The 24,228-nt window shown below is 40.9% G+C and overlaps 1 protein-coding gene across 9 annotated transcripts in view; it reads right to left on the reverse strand.

Moving 5' to 3' along the window:
• Window positions 1-18,580, reverse strand: part of LOC135428532 (eye-specific diacylglycerol kinase-like) — a 35,891-nt gene extending 17,311 nt beyond the window's left edge. For 2 of the 9 annotated variants that reach the window (XM_064682583.1, XM_064682584.1), the window contains exons 1-2: window positions 18,127-18,580; window positions 14,231-15,798 (exon numbers count right to left, since the gene is read on the reverse strand). In XM_064682583.1, coding sequence (XP_064538653.1) covers window positions 14,231-15,798; window positions 18,127-18,477 — 1,919 coding nt within the window. In that variant the 5' untranslated portion in view covers window positions 18,478-18,580. Of the gene's footprint in view, window positions 1-11,071; window positions 11,290-14,230; window positions 15,799-16,486; window positions 16,749-18,126 lie in introns of those variants that run through there. The other 7 variants (XM_064682585.1, XM_064682593.1, XM_064682587.1 and 4 more) reach the window with 5 other exon arrangements.
• Between the last annotated feature and the right edge of the window lie 5,648 nt (window positions 18,581-24,228).

Raw genomic sequence — 24,228 nt, forward strand, 5'->3', positions numbered from 1 at the left:
CTTGCAACATAAAGATGAACCGTAGAGAGTTGCTTTCATAGAAACGGACGGAGATGACTTAATCAACTTGGCTGCGGATACTGATCAATAGTCGATGATATCTTCTTCTAAGCATTACACATTCCGAGACATAATGATGGTACCTTCTGCAAGGGTATAAGACAATGTGTAAGAGTTAGAGCTCTTACCTTTGACACGGGCAATAACAGGAATTAAATGAGCTGCGAGTTCTTAGGTTATATAAAACAGGCTAATTAAAGTTTGCTCTGTGCAGCCTTTCTCTCACTCCCTCGCTCTCCCCCTTTCACTCCCTCTCTCTGACGATTGCTGGCTGTCGCAATTAATAAAATAATGTATACGCCGCGCTAAGCAGGCAACAACTCGGAGTCTATTTTGCCAGCTTTGCGGTGAGTTTGGCTTGGCTCATCTTCGTATATTAAAATTGAAACAGAGACTGCTATTAATAACTGGCCACAAGCTTCAAGTAAATAGCCTCTAGACTTATAAATAAACCGATACAGACGTAAATAAATATATATGAATATATATATATATACATCATTTATATATAGACATATTTATATGTGCATATAATTTATTCGGCTTGTGCGCTTTGGCCAATGCAAAATCCGCTCGAGCTGCGCAAAATGAAAAATTATCTGCACGTCTTCTCGTTTGTGATTGCGATTAATGGTGCCTGGGAAATTCAATTGGTGGCAGTCGCCAAAAGGAGTGGCATACAGAGAGAGATGGGGAGGGGGAGAGGGAGGCCCGGGCAACTGATAACTGGCAACTGGCAACTGGCAACTTGAGCTCTAAGCTTTCGCACTCGAGCAAGGATTTCGAGCTAATGAATATTAACAATGCTGACGAGAAGCTGGAAAATCTTGAAAACTGGTGCTTGAGCTGGATGGGTTTCAGGGAATCGTTCGATGCAGCTGCAAAGCCGGCAACCGAGCTCAGCAGCTGGGAGGGTTATATGGGCTCGCCCACAGATTGCAGAGAGAGAGAGAGAGAGAGCGAGAGAGAGAGAGAGAGTGAGAAGAGGGGGCGAGGGAGCGGGAGTGGGACACACACACAACAATAAACGAGCTTCGCTGCCAATGACATTAATATTCTTAATTGGCATTAAGCGTCTTGGCTGGCAAAGCATTTGAAAATGAAACGGCCAGCACGAGCCGGGACGAGCGAGTCCAAGGACGAGCAGCAAACATTTCAATAAGAAATACGGAAATTTGCGTGGGCGTCTAAGCGGATGACAGGAGGATTCCTTCAGTGGCTATCCACTGGCACGAGGCAAGGCTAGTTGCGGTGGGCGTGGCACGGGTGGCACAAGCGTACAGCACGTCGAACGTTTCCTAGAATTGAGCAAAAGTTTGCAGACAACCTGAAGAGCCAACTGTTGAGCAACAGCTGATGACGCCGGCGACAAACCAGGCAGACGAGCGGGCGGTGTGAAAGAGAGTGTAAACATGACACAAATGCTCAGACCGGGAGTAGGACGAAGTGCGAGAGCAGGAGCAGAGCAGGAGGCGAAGGCAACGTTTTGATTTTGCAATCCTATTTTGTTTGTTCTCCTTGTTGTTGTGCCAAAAAGTTATACAATAATTAGCAGGACTTGAGGAAAATTGGAAAATGTTATAGTATACGAGGCGAACAGTCGGAAAAGCCCAAAACTGCCAAAATGGAATAACTGAATCGCACAGCTAAGAATGACAACAGGGCAAAAAGACAAAATCGTATCTCCTGTATCTGTATCTGTATCTGTATCTGTATCTGTATCTGTATCTGTATCTGTATCTGTATCTGTATCTGTATCTGTATCTGTATCTGTATCTGTATCTGTATCTGTATCTGTATCTGTATCTGTATCTGTATCTGTATCTGTATCTGTATCTGTATCTGTATCTGTATCTGTATCTGTATCTGTATCTGTATCTGTATCTGTATCTGTATCTGTATCTGTATCTGTATCTGTATCTGTATCTGTATCTGTATCTGTATCTGTATCTGTATCTGTATCTGTATCTGTATCTGTATCTGTATCTGTATCTGTATCTGTATCTGTATCTGTATCTGTATCTGTATCTGTATCTGTATCTGTATCTGTATCTGTATCTGTATCTGTATCTGTATCTGTATCTGTATCTGTATCTGTATCTGTATCTGTATCTGTATCTGTATCTGTATCTGTATCTGTATCTGTATCTGTATCTGTATCTGTATCTGTATCTGTATCTGTATCTGTATCTGTATCTGTATCTGTATCTGTATCTGTATCTGTATCTGTATCTGTATCTGTATCTGTATCTGTATCTGTATCTGTATCTGTATCTGTATCTGTATCTGTATCTGTATCTGTATCTGTATCTGTATCTGTATCTGTATCTGTATCTGTATCTGTATCTGTATCTGTATCTGTATCTGTATCTGTATCTGTATCTGTATCTGTATCTGTATCTGTATCTGTATCTGTATCTGTATCTGTATCTGTATCTGTATCTGTATCTGTATCTGTATCTGTATCTGTATCTGTATCTGTATCTGTATCTGTATCTGTATCTGTATCTGTATCTGTATCTGTATCTGTATCTGTATCTGTATCTGTATCTGTATCTGTATCTGTATCTGTATCTGTATCTGTATCTGTATCTGTATCTGTATCTGTATCTGTATCTGTATCTGTATCTGTATCTGTATCTGTATCTGTATCTGTATCTGTATCTGTATCTGTATCTGTATCTGTATCTGTATCTGTATCTGTATCTGTATCTGTATCTGTATCTGTATCTGTATCTGTATCTGTATCTGTATCTGTATCTGTATCTGTATCTGTATCTGTATCTGTATCTGTATCTGTATCTGTATCTGTATCTGTATCTGTATCTGTATCTGTATCTGTATCTGTATCTGTATCTGTATCTGTATCTGTATCTGTATCTGTATCTGTATCTGTATCTGTATCTGTATCTGTATCTGTATCTGTATCTGTATCTGTATCTGTATCTGTATCTGTATCTGTATCTGTATCTGTATCTGTATCTGTATCTGTATCTGTATCTGTATCTGTATCTGTATCTGTATCTGTATCTGTATCTGTATCTGTATCTGTATCTTTATCTGTATCTGTATCTGTATCTGTATCTGTATCTGTATCTGTATCTGTATCTGTATCTGTATCTGTATCTGTATCTGTATCTGTATCTGTATCTGTATCTGTATCTGTATCTGTATCTGTATCTGTATCTGTATCTGTATCTGTATCTGTATCTGTATCTGTATCTGTATCTGTATCTAGAACCCTTATTTCTGCTCAATCTTTTGCCCCTTTTTATTAGCTCTATCTCTGTCTCGTTCTTTCAAATTACCAACAGATATTAGTCTAATCATATTTGGCTAAGAATGGCTATATCCAGATATATAGCTAGAGAAATTTTACAATGCTTAACGCATTTACTAAAAGAAAGAGATATTCAAAACTTTATTAATAACCTTGCATGGAATAATTTCGTAATATTTTGGGATTACGCATACAAAAGAAAAACTTCGTTGCCCTTCAGATGAAACAAACTAATAAGAGAACCCCAAAAACCTAATCTAGCTATTGTTGGTCCAAATTTGTTTAAACTGTGCTTGTGTGTGTGTGTGCAAACTGAAAAGTCAACATGGAAACAGTTTTCTAATCTATTGCACAATGAATTTTTATCATAGACTGGAAAATTTATGAATGAATTTTAAGCGGCGAGCAAACAAATCAAATAACAACAAGCACAAACAGACTATGGAATAAGGGGGGGGGGTCACGGAAAAGTGACGCAATGAGATGGGAGGGGGGCGGGGTGCAATGGGGCTATAAATGGCTTATAAATAAACTGACAAAAAGAGCAAAATGCAAAGCGGCAAACGGCAGCAGGATCAAAGGAGAGACAGAAGTTGCACAATGCTCGACGGCGACGGCAGCTGCAACAAAGGCAACAACAACTAAGTAAATTATTTGCCACACACATATGGTTATCCGAGGTGTGTGTGTGTGTGTGTGTATGAGTGTGTGTGTGTTTGTATAAATAATTTTTTGGCGCGTTTTGCAAATTTGTTGGCGACGTTGAGCACAAAAAAAAAGTTGATTTCTGTTGTACACCCTCGCGCAGGGCATTCAAATTTTGCCAGCAAATGTGTAACGCAATAGAAGAGATCGGACGGATTTGGTATATATATACATATATATACATATATATAATTGTCAACCTAGTCGACATACCCTGCAATTATGAGCTTCTAACATGTCTTTTTAGTTGTATCGAATTGGACAATTGCATTATATGACTGCTATATGAACAATCGGTTTGATTTATCGCTCATAAGGCAATTTAATCTTTTGTCTTAAACAAAAGTTCTCAGCTAAAAGTCTTCAAGGGTATTTAGAATGCGGCGTGCCGTAGCTGGTCGTTCTTTCTTGTTGTTCTGGTTTTCTTCTGCTGCTTTGCTTGACTTTATTTTAATTTACGTTTTTCGGATTTTAATTGAAATACTTTATTTGCCTTTTGCGGGATGTTGTTGTTCTTGTTGTTGTTGTTGTGTATTTTGTGTTGCCGTCTGTGTTGTCGTTGTCGCTGCTGCGGCTGCTGCTGCGGCTGCTGCTGCTGCTGCTGCTGCTGCTGTCGCTGTTGTTGTTAATTTCTTTTGCTAAAAATACCTAAGTTAATTATAAGCAACACCAGCAACAACAACCACAACAACAGAAGCAACAACAAGTCGAACGTTTCAAATCTAAAACATGTGTGTGACTTGATATTTATTTTTAACATAATATTCAGTATATTTTTGTGTTATTGTATTTTCACATTTTTTTTTCCTTTGATTCTCTTTGGTTTTCTATGTGATTTTTTTTTCAGCTTTCTTTCTTTTTGTGGACTTTTTGTTGCCGGCAGGTGGAAACGTGCCTCGCGCCTGATGCCGCGGGCCGAAATGCCGAAATGCCGAAATGCTGAAACGCTGAAACGAGCGCTCTTTTGATTAAAATGAACAATTTGATGCAGTCATAAATTGCCACTGGATATTAGTTGGCCATAAATTGCACATTTACAATATTTGGCTCACTGGGCGTATGCGCAATATGCCGGTTAGCTGCCGCTCCTCAGCACGGGAGGCGTGCTCGACTTGGCTGGCTGCCCTGTGATGTTTTCTTGGCGCAGCTGCCATCAGCCAAAAGCTAGACCAACAACAACAACAACAACAACAACAACATAAACAGCAACAGCGAGCGCCAAAACAACAAAATTATACAATAAATCAAAGAAAATAGACGAAACGCGACGTAGCTGTTGTTATTGTTGTCGTTGTTGTTGTTCTTATTGTTGCTGTAATTGCTGCTGCGCTCGTTTAAATGAGTGCGAAATTCTCGAAATGTCATGGCTGGCAGTTAGCCTTTTGGTTCACATGCCACACCCAAACCCAGAGCACGCCCAAAGCCCAAAAACTATTGCGACGCTGGCTACATTGCGACACATGCAACACACTGTTGCACGCGCGGCCACAACAATTAACTAAACAATTGAAATTGTTTAGTTTATTTGTGGCTAGCGAAAACTAAAATTAATTTCCATTTGTCTAACATTTGATCAAAAGGTTGTTTCTGCTCTTGTGACCAGGTCAGCGCTTGAACTGCTTGAGAATTATAAGCTAAACACGTTGTTGTGCATATTTCCATGCCTTCCGCATTTTTACACAGAGTGATTACATTTTATAAAATTTGACAAGCATATAAAACGTTAGCTAAGGCTTACTTCAAGAAACCTAAAGAATGATTCATATATTTTTTTAAACATGGAATCAACCACTGAGAATGGCCGTAAAAGGAAATATCAGTTTGCTTTTTAGATAAATTACGTACACGCACAAGTTATTCAAACATTTTTGAGCTCTTAGAACATTTCTCAAAAGTATGATTCACTTTAAGATATATTATAGTAAAAATCGATATTCATTGCTAGGCTTGCGACTCCGCCCGAAAACTCGTTGAGGAAGCTTGGATTCTGCTGAAAGTGTGAAACACAACTGAATTTGAATGAATTTTCGCAAAGATTCTTAGAAATGGTTTTGAGCCCGAAATGAAATTAAACCCATTTCCACCAAGGAGGTATGAATTTTCCAAAAAGTGTGAGACAAACCTGAAATGGATTTGAGCAAAGTTCTTTGAAAATGAGCTTAGGGCCGATCGGATGGTAAACAAAATGGTTTCATACGACCGTTTCTCACAAATTTTCCACACTTGCGGGTGGAATTTCCCGAAAACCCGTCTTAGCGTGCACATCCATCAAATACGGTTTGGCCTGTGAGTTGAACATCGGTCAGTCTGTCAGTCGGTCAAGACAAACACTCTTTAAAAACAACAAGGAATATCCTCTTCGGTCTGCTTTAGGGTTAGACTCGGGCTTGCCTGCAGATCTCACAGATCTTCCAGAAAGCTTAGCACAAGCTCTTAATATTATTGCATAGCCAATTAGATGAACTGCATACACCATTTTTGCTGCTAAGAATCAGCATTATTTATTCTATACTTGATAAATTGGCTAACAATTAAATAAGACAATGAAAAAAACGTTCGAAATGGACAATGCTGCCACATCGCTGAAGCTTCAAGAGCTGGCACTTTACAACACTGCGTCGGTTTGTTTACATGTCTCAGTCAGCGAGTAACTTGTTAGTGTGCGTGCGTGTGCGTGTGTGTGTGTGTTTTGGGTGGTGGTGTGTTCGTCTCATTTGATTTGTGTGTTCTTTGTTTTCAAGTTCATCGATCAGTTAAATTAAACATTGCCCCGTCAATTGTGCGAATGCTCTGTGGAATATCAAATGTTGCAACTGTCAATTAACCCGCAGTGAATATACCCTCCTACCTACTGCCCGATCCCACACAGCCGGCACATGGTGCGGCATCTTTTGACATTTCCTTTTTGCGTATTTGTTGTTTTCATTTGACAATTTGCACATTGGCTGGCTGGCTGGCAACAACGATAACAATGGCCATAAATTTTATCTAATTTTGCTCTGTTTCACAGATCCTCTGCCTGGCCACACACACACTCACACAGGCACAGACACAGTCACAGTCACAGTGACAGAGACAGAACAAAAACAAAAAAATTGTATCCAAAAATTGAGAGGAAAAACTTTGATTGATTTTTCCAGCTCGTGCACACACTTTGTAAATTTCCCGCTATGGATTTCCCATGGTATTTCGTATAGACTTTTTGACGTTTTTTTTCTTTCTATTTTTTGCGGCTACTCAACGCTTGCGGTTTATTTTGTGCCGGCACGGCGTGCGTGCGTGCGTCGTGCGCGCGTTATTTCGTTTCGTTTGCTGCGGCGACTCTTTACGGTTCACGTTCACGTTCTTTTTGCTAGCTGGCGGCGTCCAACCACACACGGCAACTGAAGCAGCGATCGGCCGCCGAGCAGCAGCAGCAGCAGCAGCAGTAGCAGCAGGCGTCGGGCAGCAGTCAGCGTCGACATCGACGTAGACGTCAGCGTCAGCAGATCGGCAAGCTGTGCGCTTTGTCACCTCAGCCTTGTGGTGAGTTTTGTGTGACGTTCTCATTTGTGTGAGTGCGAGTGGGTTACAAATTCGGAGGGGCGTAAAGATCTCTTGCGGCTGCTGCTTTCATACTATTTCCATGGTGACATTTTTAGCTCTGCCCGCGCGTTGCGCTGCCTTTGTCTCGCTTTGATTGTTCACTGGCATTTTTCGCTTTGTGCCTTCAATTTGCATTTCAATTTTTTTTTGCCTTTGTTGTTGGCGCTGTCTTATGAGTACCCCGCACCCGCCAACGGTACCGGCTCCACCACCGCGCGCTAACAAACGACCGACGGCCTGTCGATTGACGATTGTTCATGACGTAGTTGCCAGACAAGTCAGAGTGAGCGCGATCGTTAGACTGCCAGACTAAGAGATACCCTAAGTCTGTTTTTCTTTTTTGTGTATCGAAGCTTTATAAGCGATCGTTACATATATTTAACCTTAGCTGACAGTGGAAACAAAAATCTGGATACATTAAGATGAGAATTTTGAAATACATTGGATAAAATACTTAAAAGGTACGCCAAGAAAAGTCTATAGTTGAGGAATAAGATAATCTGTAATATATTATCAAATTGTATTTCTCTTTTATCTCTTTAATCTATTGCACAATTCGATACACCCGCTTACCATTTTAATGAGCATAGGGTATCGGCAAGCAAAAAAACATAAATCTGCTTGTTGTTTTAGCTGCCTCTTGTTGCGCTGGTTGTTTGCGGTGTGCGTCAGCAATCCGGAACTGGAACTCCAGCAGCAGCTGCCCTGCCCCGGACAGTACTGACAACAACAACAACAACAACAACAACAGAGATAGACATTTTTATGATCTAGCCGAAAAATTGAGTGGCCATCGGAAGTCAATCAGGGTGCAGCTATGCATGTATGCAGGCATTCTAGAAGAACACTTGACTCATTCTAGTTGGAATGCAATAAGAATTCGTCAAATGGAACGGATTCTATTTGCAGCTAATCCAAATGTCTCAGATCTAATCAGCTCTCTTTTCAAATAGTTAACTTATCGAAACTTATCTAAAACTAGACAACAGCTCTTCAAATTTCACGCCAAAATGAATATGGCAATCGATCAAGGATTTTCAAATTTAATTGCTGCAAATATTCGAAATTCATGCCAATCATTAGATACACATATAAATATATGACGGATCAAACCTATTGTGGCAATCTATACAAATATATATATATATACATATTGGAGCGGTAGCCGCTGAGGCTGAAACATTCCTTGATTTGATTTTAATGCGAATGTTATTCGAATTTGATTTATATACGATCACATGATCTCTCTCACAGCTCAGGCGCAACCATTTGCGTTATTATTAAATATTTGATCAAATGGAAAACATTTCAAAGATCGCTCAACTGAAGCGAATAATGCTATGATCGAAATAAATAGATATAAGTATATATGTGCACATATATAGATCAAAAATGTTTGCTATTTATATAATTACTAGCGGGTATAACCCGGCCTTGCCCGTGGCACGTATGTTAGAAAATCAATGTTCTCAAACAAATTTGTAATGATTTTGAAATTGATCGGACGGTAAACAAAAAACTTTCATACAACCGTTTTCCGCCAATTTACCACTGTTGCGGGTGGAATTTCCCAAATCGCTGAAATACGTATTTATTATATTCTTATGTAGAGCTTTGAAAGTAAGTTTTAAGCAAATCGGACACAACTTAAAACTGCACCCAAAAAATCTTTAAAACGCATTCCCCCCGAAGAAGTTTGAATTCTGCGAAAAGTGTGAAACACGTCTCAAATGAGTTTTCTTATAGATCTCTGGAAATGAATTTGAGCGCGAAACGTCACCCACCAAATCTTTGACCCCCATTTCCACCAATGAGGAACGGATTTTTCGAAAAGTGTGAAACACCCCTCAAATAAATTTGAACAAAGATCTTTGAACATAAGTTTGAGGCCGATCGGATAGTAAACAAAAAAGTTACATACAAATGTTTTTCGCGATTTTTCCACACTTGCGAGTGGAATTTCCCGAAACCCCGTCTTAACGTGCACCTACATCACATAAGGTAGCTACAGTGAAAATTTCAGCTTCCTAGCTCTTACGGTTTGGGCTGTGCGTTGATCACCAATCAGTCAGTCAGTCAGTCAGTCAGTCAGTCAGTCAGTCAGTCAGTCAGTCAGTCAGTCAGTCAGGACAAACAGTTTTATATATATATATATATATCAATAACTGCAATTCGACCGTGCAACCTGTTTGCTCTACATCATTTATTGGAGATACACTCCTTGGAGAGGGGCTTTAAAATGTTGTCACAAAATGTTCAATTGATGATGACTTCCTCAAAAAAGCCCTGTAAATAGGTCAGCACATTTTTCTTTTACTTATTTGAACAATTTCAACTTGGTTCAAGCTAAATCTTGTGCAAATTTAAACTAGTTTTCTGCCTTGTTTCATTGCCAACCGCTCAATGATAATGGTGAACTCTCGTCTCGCTTATCCTTAGCTTCTCTCTGCGTGCAGCTGTTGCATGTTAGTTAGTGCCACGTGGCGTATGATTAATATGGCGGCAACTCAATTGTGAACTGTGGCAAAGCTTCAGCTGTAAACGCATCCCCCTCTCCCCCCCCCCCCCCCCTTTACAGCAGTTACAATCAGCTCCCTTCTGGGAGACGCCTCTGGCATTTATGGTAATTTAGATGTGTGCAATTCTTTGCGCCTCTGGGGAGAGTTTTCATAAAATTATTTTCGCTATTGTCATAAAAGTGAAGTTAACTTTGTGTTTGCAACGGTTGTTGCTGTTATTGTTATTATTATTGTTATTATTATTATTATTATTATTGTATTTGTTTGAACAGCCCAAGGGAAGCCGAAGCGAAAAACAACACACAAAAAAGCCACAATAATGGCCGTGGAAATCGCATGAATGAGCCGCATATAGCCCCGAAAAAATGGAAGCTGAAAGGGAAACTGAGGCTGGCCGACTGGCTGCCTGTTTGCTGACATGCGGCGCATGATTGAATGATTTTATAATATTTTCCATTTTATTGAGCAAAAGGTCAAAAAATTAAACATATCATTGGCCAGTTAATGGGTTTGGGGCCAACACAGACCCGATACCGTGCCCCGATAAGAGCTGTATGCACTGTGCTGTGTGCTCTGTGTGTGGCACAGCCGATAGACAATAACGTGACCCGCTCGGGCATCGTAAATCAAAAATCAACTTTATGATGGACATTGGTTTCGTCCGCTTCGGGGCGCAAACCGAATGCCCAGCCGCCTGCTAATAGACCCAACAAAAGGAATCAAAGTTCAACAAAAAAACTCAAATATATAACATATATATAGAGGTCCGCTCATAAATGAACATCCTCCCTTATGTGAGCTCACGGCACGTAACCACATGAATCGGAAATTAAAAAGGAAATCTCTCGTGTGTAAATACAATAGCGAGTGGCATCCTCTTTACTTTTTTCCTGAACCCGGCTTAAAGCTAACAGTTTCGTACTTATCTGCGCAAATTGAGTCTGGGCTGGGCTTTGGGCAGTAATAATTATTTATTTGACCCGCTTGTACATACCTGTAATAGAAATAAAAGAATAAACTTAGTAAATTTAGCAAACACTGATGTAACATTAAAAAATATATAATTCTTGTGCACATTTTTTTCTCCGATATAAGTTTCGGTGAGTATTTTAATATATGTTGTAATTTAATATAGTGACATTTGACGGAAAACGATGTGTAACAAAAGCGCAAAAAAAATGTTGAAATTATAAAAAAAATATTACGAAAACGTATTAGTAGAACCTGCTGAGCTTTGCTGTTGATTAAATATAAGCATTTAATTTTAAAGTTTCTTTCAATACAAGCTTTTCCATTTTTATTGTGAAAGCTTTTTTGATTATAAGCTTTAAAAGTGATTTTCTGTTGAATGAACATAAGTCTCTAAATTCGAAAGCTCTATTAAATACAAGCTTTTAATGAGCTTTTGTTTGGAATAAACTAAAGCTTCTGCACTCGCAAGACTTTTTTATAAAAGTTTTCTTTGGAATAAACATAAGCATCTCAACTCGGAAATTTCTTTTGATTTAAAGACTTTAATGAGCTTTTATTTTTTTTTAAAAAGAGCCTCTCAATTCATAAGTATATTTTGACTACATACTTTTAACGCACTTTCTTGTTGATTAACCAAAAGCTTCTCAATTCGAAAGCTTTTTGATTGCAAGCTTTATATGAGCTCTTCATATGATTTAAGTAAAACATCATACTCATTTTCATTAGTTCAACTTAAGACCGCAATTCTAATGTGTTTTGCATAATCTGCATTAAAGCTTTAAAAATCTTGAAATATGCAGTCTGTCGAAATTTCTCTTATTTCTGTATAAAGCTCCATACTATGTAAATCAGGTTTTTGCATTATTTTGAATGCGAGCTTTTGATGAGCTTTTTCTGAGATAGAGATTTTTAGATTGTGTATCAGTATAAATGTACAGATATAAGTGATTGTAAGCTTTTTAGCTTACATTAAATTATAAACCACGCTTATGGAGTCTATAAATTAAGCTACATGAAAGCCTTCACAATCTAATGATTGAAATAAAAGCTTGTAGCTCAAGTCCAAGGCTCCTGACCACTAAAACGGAAAAGAAAGGCTTTAAGCCCTTCAAGTGGGTGAGTTTCTCACGAATGCGAGCTTTTAATGAGATTTCCAGTAATGGAACTTTTATTTTAAATGTTAAACATTGTATTAACAGTTTACCTGCTTCTTTACTTTAAATTGAATGGCACACTTTATGTTAATCAAATTCACATCTTTCAAATCAGTTGACTAAACAAAAGCTTGCCGCTATTTCGCATATAGATTTAAGATTTCAGTCTAACAAAAGAAAAAGAAGCAACTTCAGCTTTAAATTGGCAAATCGAAATACAATTAATCTCACTTAAAGCTATTTTGCCCTTACTCAAAGCAGCTGTGATTTAATATGATAACTGCAATTTACTCAAAATCTATACTCCTCAAACTTTTCAGTTCAAGAGATAGCAGGAGACACGCAAGAAGGAAAAACAGAAGAAAAAAACTAGCCGCTTAACTTGGCTATCCATCAGGAAAGTTGTGTCTTTTTCAGGCTGATTAACTTGCATGCCTGTCGCAAAACTCATAATCATCAATCTATCTAAGCAAGTTTTGTACAACGGCTCAACCATATTTGGTAACCACGCCCCTAACTCCGCAATGGGCCGCTTACAAATTGCCCACAATTGGCCACACTCAGGAGACACACTCTTGAGTGAAGCGGCTGCTGTCCGGCTATCTGGCTATATGGCTATGCGTCTGTCCGGCTGTCCTTTAATCCGTCCGTCTGGCTGTCCGGTTCGGTCCGTCCGTTCGTTTAGCTGTCAGTTTGGGCAACAGGACACTTTGTTTGAATGTTATTTATGAGCTACTTTTGTTGTAATTCAAGGAAATCGCTTGGCTGAGCCGCTTTTTCAACAACAGCCGCCATAATTTATGCATACGCCTGCCGAAACACCCTGTGAATGGTTTGAATTGGGGGCTTCTCCGAGTCCGAGTGGATTCCCTCCCGTACCCCAATCTCGGCCCGTCCAGTCAACGACCGTGCGCTGCCTGTGAATTATGAACTGCTGCTCAAACTTTGGGCTTCCAGTTAGTCGGACTTCTCTTCTAATTAGGCTTAAGCCGCGAGCCATCTCCTCCTTATGCTCCCTATCGCTGGCATCAAATGTCGCTCCACTTGGCGGGCACGTGTCAAGGATGATGGCACGAGCGTCTCATCGGGTGAGGGCTATTGGCTGAAGCTCAGCAAAAATCGAATTGTTTGTGAATATATCGATACTTTTTTTTTATGCTCGATAGTAAAAGACCCCAATCGTCTGACTGCTTGTTTGCGGACCTCAATCTATATCGACAACGATAGCTATCGGAATTTTTCTTATTGCTAAGCCGACTAGCTCCAACACTACCGATAGTAACAAATATCGATATATTTTAAAACTTTTATGTCATCAAAATAGGAATTATTTTCGGCTGTTTGCTTGCTTGCGAGCCTCAATATATATTGATGGTAATTACTATCGATATATTTCTAAAATCTCCTTTATAGCTGACTGCTTGCATGTGGACCTCAATAGTTATCGACAGTGAAAACTATCGATTGTTTTAATACTCTTTGGTTAACAAGCTTCAGAATATAATATCATGCCGACTGCTTATTAGCGGATCTCAAAATATTTTGACAGCGATAACTATATACAAGTCTTTATCTTAATACATACATATATCGATATCGATATAAATATCAAATACTACTTAATTGGTTACTTTTACCTGACGATCGATTTGTTATCGATTTCGCGTGCTAACGAAAGCACATGGAAAGCCATTTGCATTAGTTTTTTAAGCTTGTTATTGCAATTTCTTAAGTTTAAATAAAAATATAATTATGATTTAAAACAAACATATTTAAGGCACATTCAGGTGCGCTTTATGCAGCTTGAATCGCCAAATCTTTGTGGCAACCCTCGCGCAAACAGAAGCCAAACGTAAAGAAACAGAACACAAGACGAGAAAACAAACGTAAACTGAAGCTTAACAGAGCAAGAGCGAGAGAGACAGAGAGAGAGAGAGACTTAAGGCTGAACATACCCATCCGCATAGAGGCCACCGGCTGCTCCACCGCCGCCACTTCCGGTCATGGAGAGCGCCTTGTAGCGAGCCTGCTCGTCGGTGGGCAGAACAATGTCCACGGATCGGGAGCGCGTTGCATTGACGTTGGGCACGGCGAGGAAACAACCGCCATCGGAGGGCTGTACCTCCTCGGTCTTGCCGCCAGATGAGAGCTTCGAGAAGCACGAGTCTACCGAGGCGGCCCGGTCGCGCTTCAGATCGGGCACAGTTAGATAAATGTCCCGCACCACAAATGCTGCATGATGAGCGGCAGCGGCAGCGGCTGCCGTCGGGGAGCCGCAGGTGGCCATGGTGGAGGCTTCCTCGAGCGAATCGGCGGTGTCTACCGATGACTTGGTGGTGTCCACCTCCTCGTGCGACACATTCTCCAGCGAGCTGCCAGTGGGCTCCACAAAGATGGCTTCCTGTCGCGAAATGGAGCGACGTCTGGCCCGCCCCATCGGTACGCCCATGGCAGCGCCGGCATCGTCGGCATCGGCGCTGACGCAGCTGGCCGCACCGCTGGTGGCAATAGCCTGCAGAGTCAGCGCTGCAGCGGCAGCGGCCGCAGTGGCGCCTAGCTGCTGATGTCCAGTTGCAGTTGGCGGCAGCTCCAGCAAAGGGCTGGCCCGTGCGACGGGCATGGGCGACATGGGCGGTGAGCCGGGGTCAATGGGAAACGCATAGGTCGGAAATGGTAGATGATCGCCATTGGTCGGCGACAGGGTGAACGTGATGCCGCATGGCGTTGTCGGCTGCGGTGGCAGCAGCGTATTCCCAAAGTGCGGTGAGCCATGATCGGAAGTCTCCAGGCCCTCATCCTCGGAGGTGGTCACCGAGCTGCCAATAGTGTGGCGACGCATCTGGCGCGGTAGCCGAGCTCGCGACTCCTCAATGCTGCTACCGATGCTCATGCCCATGCTCAGATTGGACATGCGTATGTCCATCTCGACGGCTGCATCGTCGTCCAGCTCAATGCCGCCGCTGGCCTCCGGCTCGCCACAGACGTTCGCATTCTCGTCCGCATCGGCATCCGCCTGTGGTTGGGCCTGCGCAGCTCCAGCTGCATCGGGAGCCGCATCAGCAGCGGCACCAGCATCTTTGGGGGCAGCTGCCCCATCATCTCCGTCATCCTCTAGCGCCCCAGAAATGTCCTCATCATCGCTTTCCTCGGAGCTGGTATTGCTGCAGCTGAGAGTTGTTAGCTCGCGATGATCAATGAAGTAACGCTGCTCGGCGCTCATCTGCTTCTCGTACTGCTCCAGGTAGTAGCAATGGATGCACGGCGGCGGTGTCTTTGTCGATGAGCTGCGTCGGGCCTTCAGGCGGCGCGGCACCTCTAGAAAGGCGCCAGAATCATCGCTGCCCACCGAGGCAGCGGCCGAGTCGAAGCTGTGCGAGCGTTGGGCATGGGCCGCCTGCGGTACCTGCAAATATCCGCCCTCCGATGATCTCTCGTCCGCCGACGAGGATGACTGTTGCTTCAGCAGATGCGCGGACGAGCGCTGCGCCTCCAGCTGCATCTCATCGAACGAGGCCGAGCGCACCTAAATCGAACAGAGACAGGAAGAGAGAGAGAGCGAGAAAGAGAGCGAATAATGTAGCTGCTCACACTCGTCACCACTCAAAAACAGACGGATACAACAAAGGGAGAACAAAAGAGTCAAGAAAGAGGAAAATTGGGAATTCACGTGGAGTTCATGCGGGCACAACACAAAAGCCAGGACAATATCCATGCCCCAAAGAAACAAGAGTCAACAACAAAACAAAAGCAAAAGCATTCAAACAGAAACGATAAATTATCGAACGTGCAGCGTTGTTATTGCATATAATTAGTACGCTGCAGATAATCGATAAGTTTGTGGCAACAATAAAAAAAAAGTTTTGCTATTTATTCAGCTATCGATAATGCAAGCATCGACAATATATCAGCAGTTATTCGATAAAAATGGTATATTGTGTTATCGATAGCTGATCGATGAGTCATCGATTATCCAATTAAAACATGCTACGATCGATCAATTTATCGATAAAATATCAGCAGCTTATCGATGTCAATTGTATATCGGATGAATACAATTTAAGTTATCGGGCTGCTTATACATTATCTATAACTGGTCGACAACTTATTATCGATAAATCATCGATAACTGATCAAGCACCATCGATCGAGAAATCAATGATCCTTTATCGATAAATTAACGATTACTTATCGATAACCAAACGCTATTGTACCTGCTTGGGAACCTCGAGGCTATTCTGCATTTTCATTTCGGCGCCAGTTGGTGTGCGCGAGCGCGTAAATGTTGTACGTAGACGCTGCATGGTTGTAGATTTTAAAATGCCGGTTGCTTTTGTTGTTGTTGTTCTAGTTGGGTTGTCACTATTCGTGGATATTCTTGGCTCTTGTTGTTTCTATAGCCGGTTTAGTTGTTGTTGCTAGTGGGTGATGTTCAGTTTTCACAATTGGTGGTTGTCACTTTTGGTAAATGTCACTATTGGTGGTTGTTGTTGTTTCTAAACTCGGTTTAGTTGTTGTTACAAGTTGGCTGTTGCTAGTTGGTTGTCACTATTCGTGGATATTCTTGGCTATTGTTGTTTCTATAGCCGGTTTAGTTGTTGTTGCTAGTGGGTGATGTTCAGTTGTCACAATTGGTGGTTGTCACTTTTGGTAAATGTCACTATTGGTGGTTGTTGGTTGTTGTTGTTTCTAAACTCGGTTTAGTTGTTGTTGCAAGTTGGTTGTTCTTGTTGCAAGTTGGTTGTTTTTGGGTTGTCACTTTTGTGATGTTCAGTTGTCACAATTGGTGGTTGTCACTTTTGGTAAATGTCACTATTGGTGGTTGTTGGTTGTTGTTGTTTCAAAACTCGGTTTAGTTGTTGTTGCAAGTTGGTTGTTCTTGTTGCAAGTTGGTTGTTTATGGGTTGTCACTTTTCGTGGATATTCTTGGCTCTTGTTGTTTCTATAGCCGGTTTAGATGTTGTTCTAGTGGGTGATGTTCAGTTGTCACAATCGCTGGTTGTCACTTTTGGTAAATGTCACAACTGGTTGTTGTTTCTAAAGTCGGTTTAGTTGTTGTTACAAGTTGGTTGTTGTTGTTACTAGTTGGTTGTTTTCGGGTTGTCACTATTCGTGGATATTCTTGGCTCTTGTTGTTTCTATAGCCGGTTTAGTTGTTGTTGCTAGTGGGTGATGTTCAGTTGTCACAATTGGTGGTTGTCACTTTTGGTAAATGTCACAACTGGTTGTTGTTTCTAAACTCGGTTTAGTTGTTGTTGCAAGTTGGTTGTTCTTGTTGCAAGTTGGTTGTTTTTGGGTTGTCACTTTTCGTGGTTGTTCTTGGTTATTGTGATTTCTGTAGTCGGTTTTTTTGGTGTTGCTAGTTGGTGTTGTTCGGTTGTCACAATTGGTGGACGACGCTTTTGGTAGTTGTCACTTTTGGAGGTTGTCACTTATGATGCTTGTTCTTGGTTGTTGTTGTTGCTAGTAGGTTCTTGTTGGGTTGTCACTATTCGTGATTGTTCTTGGATGTTGTTGCTCCTTATCCGGTTTAGTTGTTGTTGTTAGTTGTTGTTGTTCGGTTGTCACAATTGATGGACGACGCTTTTGGTAGTTGTCACTTTTGGTGGTTGTCACTATTGGTGTTTGTTCTTGGTTGTTGTCAGTTGTTTCTATAACCGGTCAAATTGTTGTTGCCAGTCACTCCTAGTGGTTGTTCTATGTTGTTTCTTTAGTCGGTTTAATTATTGTTGCTAGTTAGTTGTTGTTGTCGTTGCTGTTGTTGGGCTGTCAATATTGCCGGTTGTTCTTTGTTGTTTATTTTGCTGTTTATATTGCCGGTTTAGTTGCTCTTGCTGTTGCTCTTAATATTAACCTGGCTAATGGCTGCTTTCTGGACGGTCTCTGCAGCGTTAAAAGTTGTAGCTGTTGCTTCTGCTTCTGCAGTTGATGTAGTTGTTGCTTGTCTGTTGACTGTTGCTGCTGCTTGTTTGTCTAGCTGCTTAGTTATGATCGCTGCTAAGTTTAATGCTGCTGTTGTAATTGTAATCGGAATTGTTGTGCTATGGTTGTTGTTGTTGTTGTTGGTAATCTGGTTGCTGTTGTCGTTTTTGGGCTTCTGCTGCTGCTTGTCCGTTTCATTAGAATTTGTTGTTGATTTCTGTTGGCTGCTGCTGTTGTTGTTAAAGCTCGCTAAATGCTTGACAATTCCGATGGTTAATTCCATTTCGATGATTTGCTGGAAATTTGATACTTTTCTTTTTTTGTTGATTTTTTTTGTTCTTTATCCGAGTTATAGGTTGTTTTGTGCTTTTCCTGGCGAACCTTGGCCAAACGCACAAAAAGTCCACAAAGTTTTGCTTGTCCTTCTTGCTATTATTGTTATTGTTGTTGTTGTTGTTGTTGTTGTTTTTGTTGTTGCTGTTGTTGCTGTTGTCGCTCAGAACGTTGGCCGTGCGCCGCCAACGCTCGACGTCTAGCTGGTTTTGTGGCACTCACTAGCTGTTGTTATTGTTGCCTCGTATTGTTTTTGCCTTTACTTTTAATTAATCAAAGTTTTTGCTATATATTGTAATTAACCAAAGTGCGAGTAAAAAAGAGAAAGAAAACGGGGGAGAGAGAGAGAAAGCAAGAATTGATTACGTTAGTTTTTCATGATATAAAGCATTTAAGTTTTCATCATTCACCCCATCCCCCACAGCCCGCACCACGCAGCCCTTTTAGCGCCCAATCCAACAATCACCACAAAAGTTGGTAGCACACACACACACACATTTATAAAAGACTGCAAAAGAAGGTTTTCAAATGAAATTTACTTAAAATGTTAACAAAAACTGTATTTCCTTGTGTCACTGAAAAGCCAAACATCAAATAAAAAGAAGAAAATAAATATGATTTTAGGGAATACTTATAAAACAAATTCTGTATATGTGAAGAGTGCTTGCAAAGTTTGAATTCAACTTTGGCAAATAGAAAGTAAACATTTTTAGCAAGAAAACAAAATTTGAATGCCGCAAATTTGAGCTAAGCTTGATTGGATCTATTTACGATCAATGCACATACGAAAATAGGAATCTAATCAAAAGAGCAGCCAATCATGCAACGCACAGCATTCGATGCAGTCAATATGCCCTGTAAAAATGCGACAGTGGGGTATATTGGTGCCTTAATATACAGTTACACAGCAATTGGTGGAGTATTGTATGCATATGTATATCGATAGTGTGTAATCACATTTGAAATCGAAAGACATCGATCAACAATAAATGCCAGCATTGCCAGCTAATAAATCAAATGTAAGCCAAACTATTTTTAAAGGTATCTTCGCTTTAAGTAGCTTGATAGAGAAGAGTATCCAACCGGTTTTCGATACCATTCGATTTTAATAAAAAAAAACAGGAATACGAACAAAAAAGAAGAAAAGCGAACTAGGGCAACGCAGAACCCGTTTCGGTTTTATTTTACAGACAATAGGTGCAAAAATCTATTATGGAATACCTTTGGCGAGGCACTGACGAGGTCAACGAGACACACACACACACACACCCACACAAATACACAAAGCAGCACGGCAAAGGGGGAGGTCAGCAGGTAGACAGCGGTAAACGCAAGTCAAAAGGGATGCAGCACCTGGACAACCCACACGACCCTTCATCACGGCATTACTTGTAGTTGTGTGTGCCTGTGTGTGTGCCTGTGTGTGTGTGTGTTGTCGTCGCTCGGTTGGCAAATTGAAAGCGTGAAATTAAATGAAAATGATATAGCTTTGAAATTGAATTCCACAGAAATGCCGAAAGTTCAACCAACGCGCAGTACTCATAGAAAATCGTCTGCCCCATTTGCTGTTACCAATGCGTGGGGAACGTGGGCGGCGGGGAAGGGGGGGGTGGGGGGGGGTGGCGTGGGCATAGAGGAGTGGGTAGCGGCCCAGAACTTGAGCAGCGCGTAATTATCGCGTTTAAATACCTGGCCAGACAGCAAGAGCAGAGATTGGTTTCAGCTCTTAAAGCAAGACTCGAACGCGACAAAATCATTGCCTACTTTCAGGCGGAATTCGTTAGAGGTCGCTTGTTCCTCAAACTGTAAGACTTTCGGATAGCAGCAATAAGAATAGATGAAGTTATAGCAAATGTGTAACGGCAGAAGTTAGGAGCTTCAATCTACGGCCACAAATATAATATGTTAACTAATATTATGAATAATTATAATATAATAACAAATAGAATAACAAATTAATATAAATCAACTAATAATATTAAATGTAAAATGTAAAAATATAATGCTTAGATTTTTGAAATTTTTTGGAGATCGATTTTTATATTGTTTAAATCTAGCATGGTATATTCAGCATATTAATTTTGAAAAATAACTATTAAATGACCTGCATTTAAGTATATTATTTATTTTATATTTTATTTTAAGTTAATTTTATTTTTATTTAATAACCAATTGTTCTAAATTATGTCAAATTATTCCTTTGAAGTAATATTTATATTATTTGTTCTCATTATAACAATAATTAAATAAAAACTAAGCCTGTTAGAGCACAAAACGGCCTCAAAATACACTGCTAGAATTTTTGAATCTTTTTGCCAGTCTCAATCGTTTGGCTCATTTCGATGCAGTTTTCAAATTATGCGAATGCACAAATGAATTTTCAACAAGTTGCGATTTTAAATGGTTTTTTTTTCACAAATTAAATCATTGGCCTCCACTTCTTGACCCGATTTGCTGTGTTTTCTACAATCGAGCTCGGCCGCAGATCCTCGTCCCTCCCGCCGTCAGCCTTGAGCAGCATCGCTTACAAAGCAAATCAAATGCTCAGCGTGCAGAAGGCGCACTTATTGCAAACACAGTACATATAGTTTATTTGCTGTGTGGTTACGCCCCCTCCCTTACCATACACACGGCAGGCAACTTTAACATAGACCAGCAGCCGCATTGGGCATTGAGCCGCCATGCAAAACCTTTGGCATCCCGCCTTTAACCCGCATGCGGGTTATGCGGCAGTGGCCTCGTAATTGTTCAGATCCGAGAGCACTAAGTAAAAAGTTTTGTATAATTTTTCATAAAGGGAAACAGCAACAACAACAGCAACAGGGAAAACAATAATACCAACTAAATGGGAACTACAAAGGCAACAGAGCTCTCAAAGCTCCGAAGCACAACAAATAAGCCAGCTGGGGAATCGCTGGCGTATGAGCAATGTCCACATTATGCGCCCCAGTCCTCAGACCGGGGAGTTGGGCGAGCCTGTGAAACTGGCGTCTGGCTTATTTAGCGTCTGGCCGGGGAATTGTGATTTGAGCGGGTTGAATCTCAGCCCGAACAGAAGCGCAAACCAATTGCAAGAAGGGTGTACGGGCAGCCTTTGCACGCAAAACTAGGCTTTTGCGATGACATAAAATAATCGCTTTTGTTTGCGAGCTTGTTAGGAAATGAATTTACAAAATGTGCTGAAGAGCTTAAAGCGAGGCTCGTATAAAAGCTTAGCAAAATAAAAGCTCATTGTATTGTGTACATATTGTTGCATTTAAGTAAAAACTCTTGAAGTCACGCAACTACAACTTTAGTAGAACAGCACTGTGGTCAATCAACTTTAAAAGCACATAAAAGCTTCAAACGTGATTCAATTTTGTTGAGCGATCTAAACTAAAACTATAAAAAGCTTCTATATTGAGCTTTTAAATAACATGAAAGCTTTACGTGTGATTAATTGAATTTCGGTGATTTCGACTTAAGCTATGTTTAAAGCTGAAAGCATGTGTTTTGAGCTTTAAAATCATATGAAAGCTTCGAGCGAGATCTTAAAAAGAACATACAAGCTTTACGTGTGATGACATTTGTGTCTGGGCGATCTAAAGTAAAACTCTAACAAAAAGCTTAAAGTTTATGTGATGACTTCTAAAACCGTTTCGATTATATATTGAGATATTTTTTGTTAATATTATTTTAATACTTCTTATTTTGTTACTGCTTTAATTTGATATTTACTGTTTCGCTTTTTATTGATAATTGAATGCGATATTCAATTGCAGCTGTTTAGGAACTGATCCCCTTAAAAGCCGGTTCCCATGGCCAACAGATTGAAGTAGCTTATGTCAGACAGCTGACCCGCCCACACAGCATATGAATTGGTTGGCCAAAGCCCCAAACCAGCACCCAAGCCTAGGCTGAGGAATTGCGTGAGGGGGGGCGCGGTGTTTGCTGGTCTGTTGGCTGCAAAGTTGACGCCTGTGTGAAAAGTATGCCCAGAACTTGGCCAAAAAAATGAAAACTTTGCGCTGCAGAGAAATTCAGGCATGCAAATCAACTTGGCAGCTGAAATATGGGGTTGTGGTAAAAAAAGGTTGGGTTGAAATGTTTGAAAGTCTGGGCGTTCGCCTGATAACTTGCCTTAAATAAAAGAGAAATATGTTAATTTCAATTAATTGCCGGCGTGTATCTAAAAAAAGAAATTGCCCAAAAAGTTTTTTTTTTGTTGTGTGCGAGTTGGGCGCGAAACTTTTTGAACTGTTTTGGCGCTGGGTCATTTCCGGCTTGGGGGCTAGGGCCTGGGCTGAGCCGGGGGCTAGTGGGTCTAGAGCTGGAACTTCATAATTTGCCGCCATTTGTCGCTGCCAAAAATGGTTTGTTGCAGCTAATAGCTGTTGGGGAAATTATTAAGCACGAAACGTTTTGAGAACAGAGTAGAAAATTATAAATGAAAATATAAACAAAAGTGAAGAAAACGCAAAAGGTTACGCAGCGAGATTGAGAGTGGGACATGACAGTTGGCAGCGGAACAAGCTAACTGAGTGCTAATGCTATTGGAATTGGCAAAAATATTTAAATGCAAAACATTGTGCCAGATATTTGGGCTGAGAGAGAGAGAGAGGGAGCCAGTGGGGTAGAGGCGGGAAAAACTTCAGACAGTAGTCAGGAAAGTCAGTAAAAGGTAACACACAGAAACACAGACACACACACGCACAGACTTGAGAATAAACTTGGAAATGAAATAATTCGGCGAAAGGCCCGAAAGCGAATGGGAAAAGTTTTCCCTTTGCCTTTTTGATTCGCACGCGGGCCACGTGGACACGTGTCGAGAGCTTGAACGTGCAAAAGACAACAGTAAAATAACAACAAAAGCAACAACAACGATGGCAACAATTTTGCTGCTTTTCATTTTATCAATGAATGAACGCAGCGCCATAAAAGCTCGGCAAGCGAGAGAAACTGAACGGACAAGAGGGTGACAACTCTCCAGAAATGTCAACAAAACAAAAAAGACGAAAAGAAAACAAACAAGAAATTAGCCTCCAGAGAAAAATGTTTGTTGTCAGCCTTTATGAAGCATGATCACAAATTGATTGCATATATTTAGGCAGTTGTTGCACTGAAGTGTGCCAGCGCGTGGATAGGTTTCGTGTTGTTGCCAGAAAGTGGACTTACGCATGCGAAGCCATACGTAAAGCTGGTTAAAGAGCTTAAGCCTGGACTTAAAATGTTCTTGACAAAAATACATATATGATTGCTTGAGCATGATATGTGGCATGCCACAGAAATATTTGAAGGCTTGACGGCAGCTGTAATAACTTATTATCGAGCCGACTCACCTCCTGAAAAGATATTTTGCTAAGCGTTCTGGCGCACGCAACTTAACTAGCCACTTTAAGAGATGTGGCAACGCCAAAAGTGCTTAACGCATGATCAGCTGTTAAGTGTTGCGACCAAGCGTTGCCAATTTGTCAGGCTATAAGCTGCCTAAATTACACTTACGAAATAGAATTTCCTATTTAGATGCAATTTCATAAATTGGACTTTTTGGCCATGCATTGTCGTGTGTCTGGACACAGTTCGAATCTCTGTGGCTACACATGGATTCCCATTTGAGCACTCGCACTCGCACTCGCACTCGCACTCGTTCTTGACCGCCTTTCTGTTTGTTTAGCACAGTTAAAGTACTGCATGCATATGCCACTGAACCTGGCTGTACACA

This window comes from Drosophila montana, unplaced genomic scaffold (assembly GCF_035044405.1).
Source record: "Drosophila montana isolate Dmon_TW-CO22-7 unplaced genomic scaffold, ASM3504440v1 contig_2481_1, whole genome shotgun sequence".
Classification (NCBI taxonomy): Eukaryota; Metazoa; Arthropoda; class Insecta; order Diptera; family Drosophilidae; genus Drosophila; species Drosophila montana.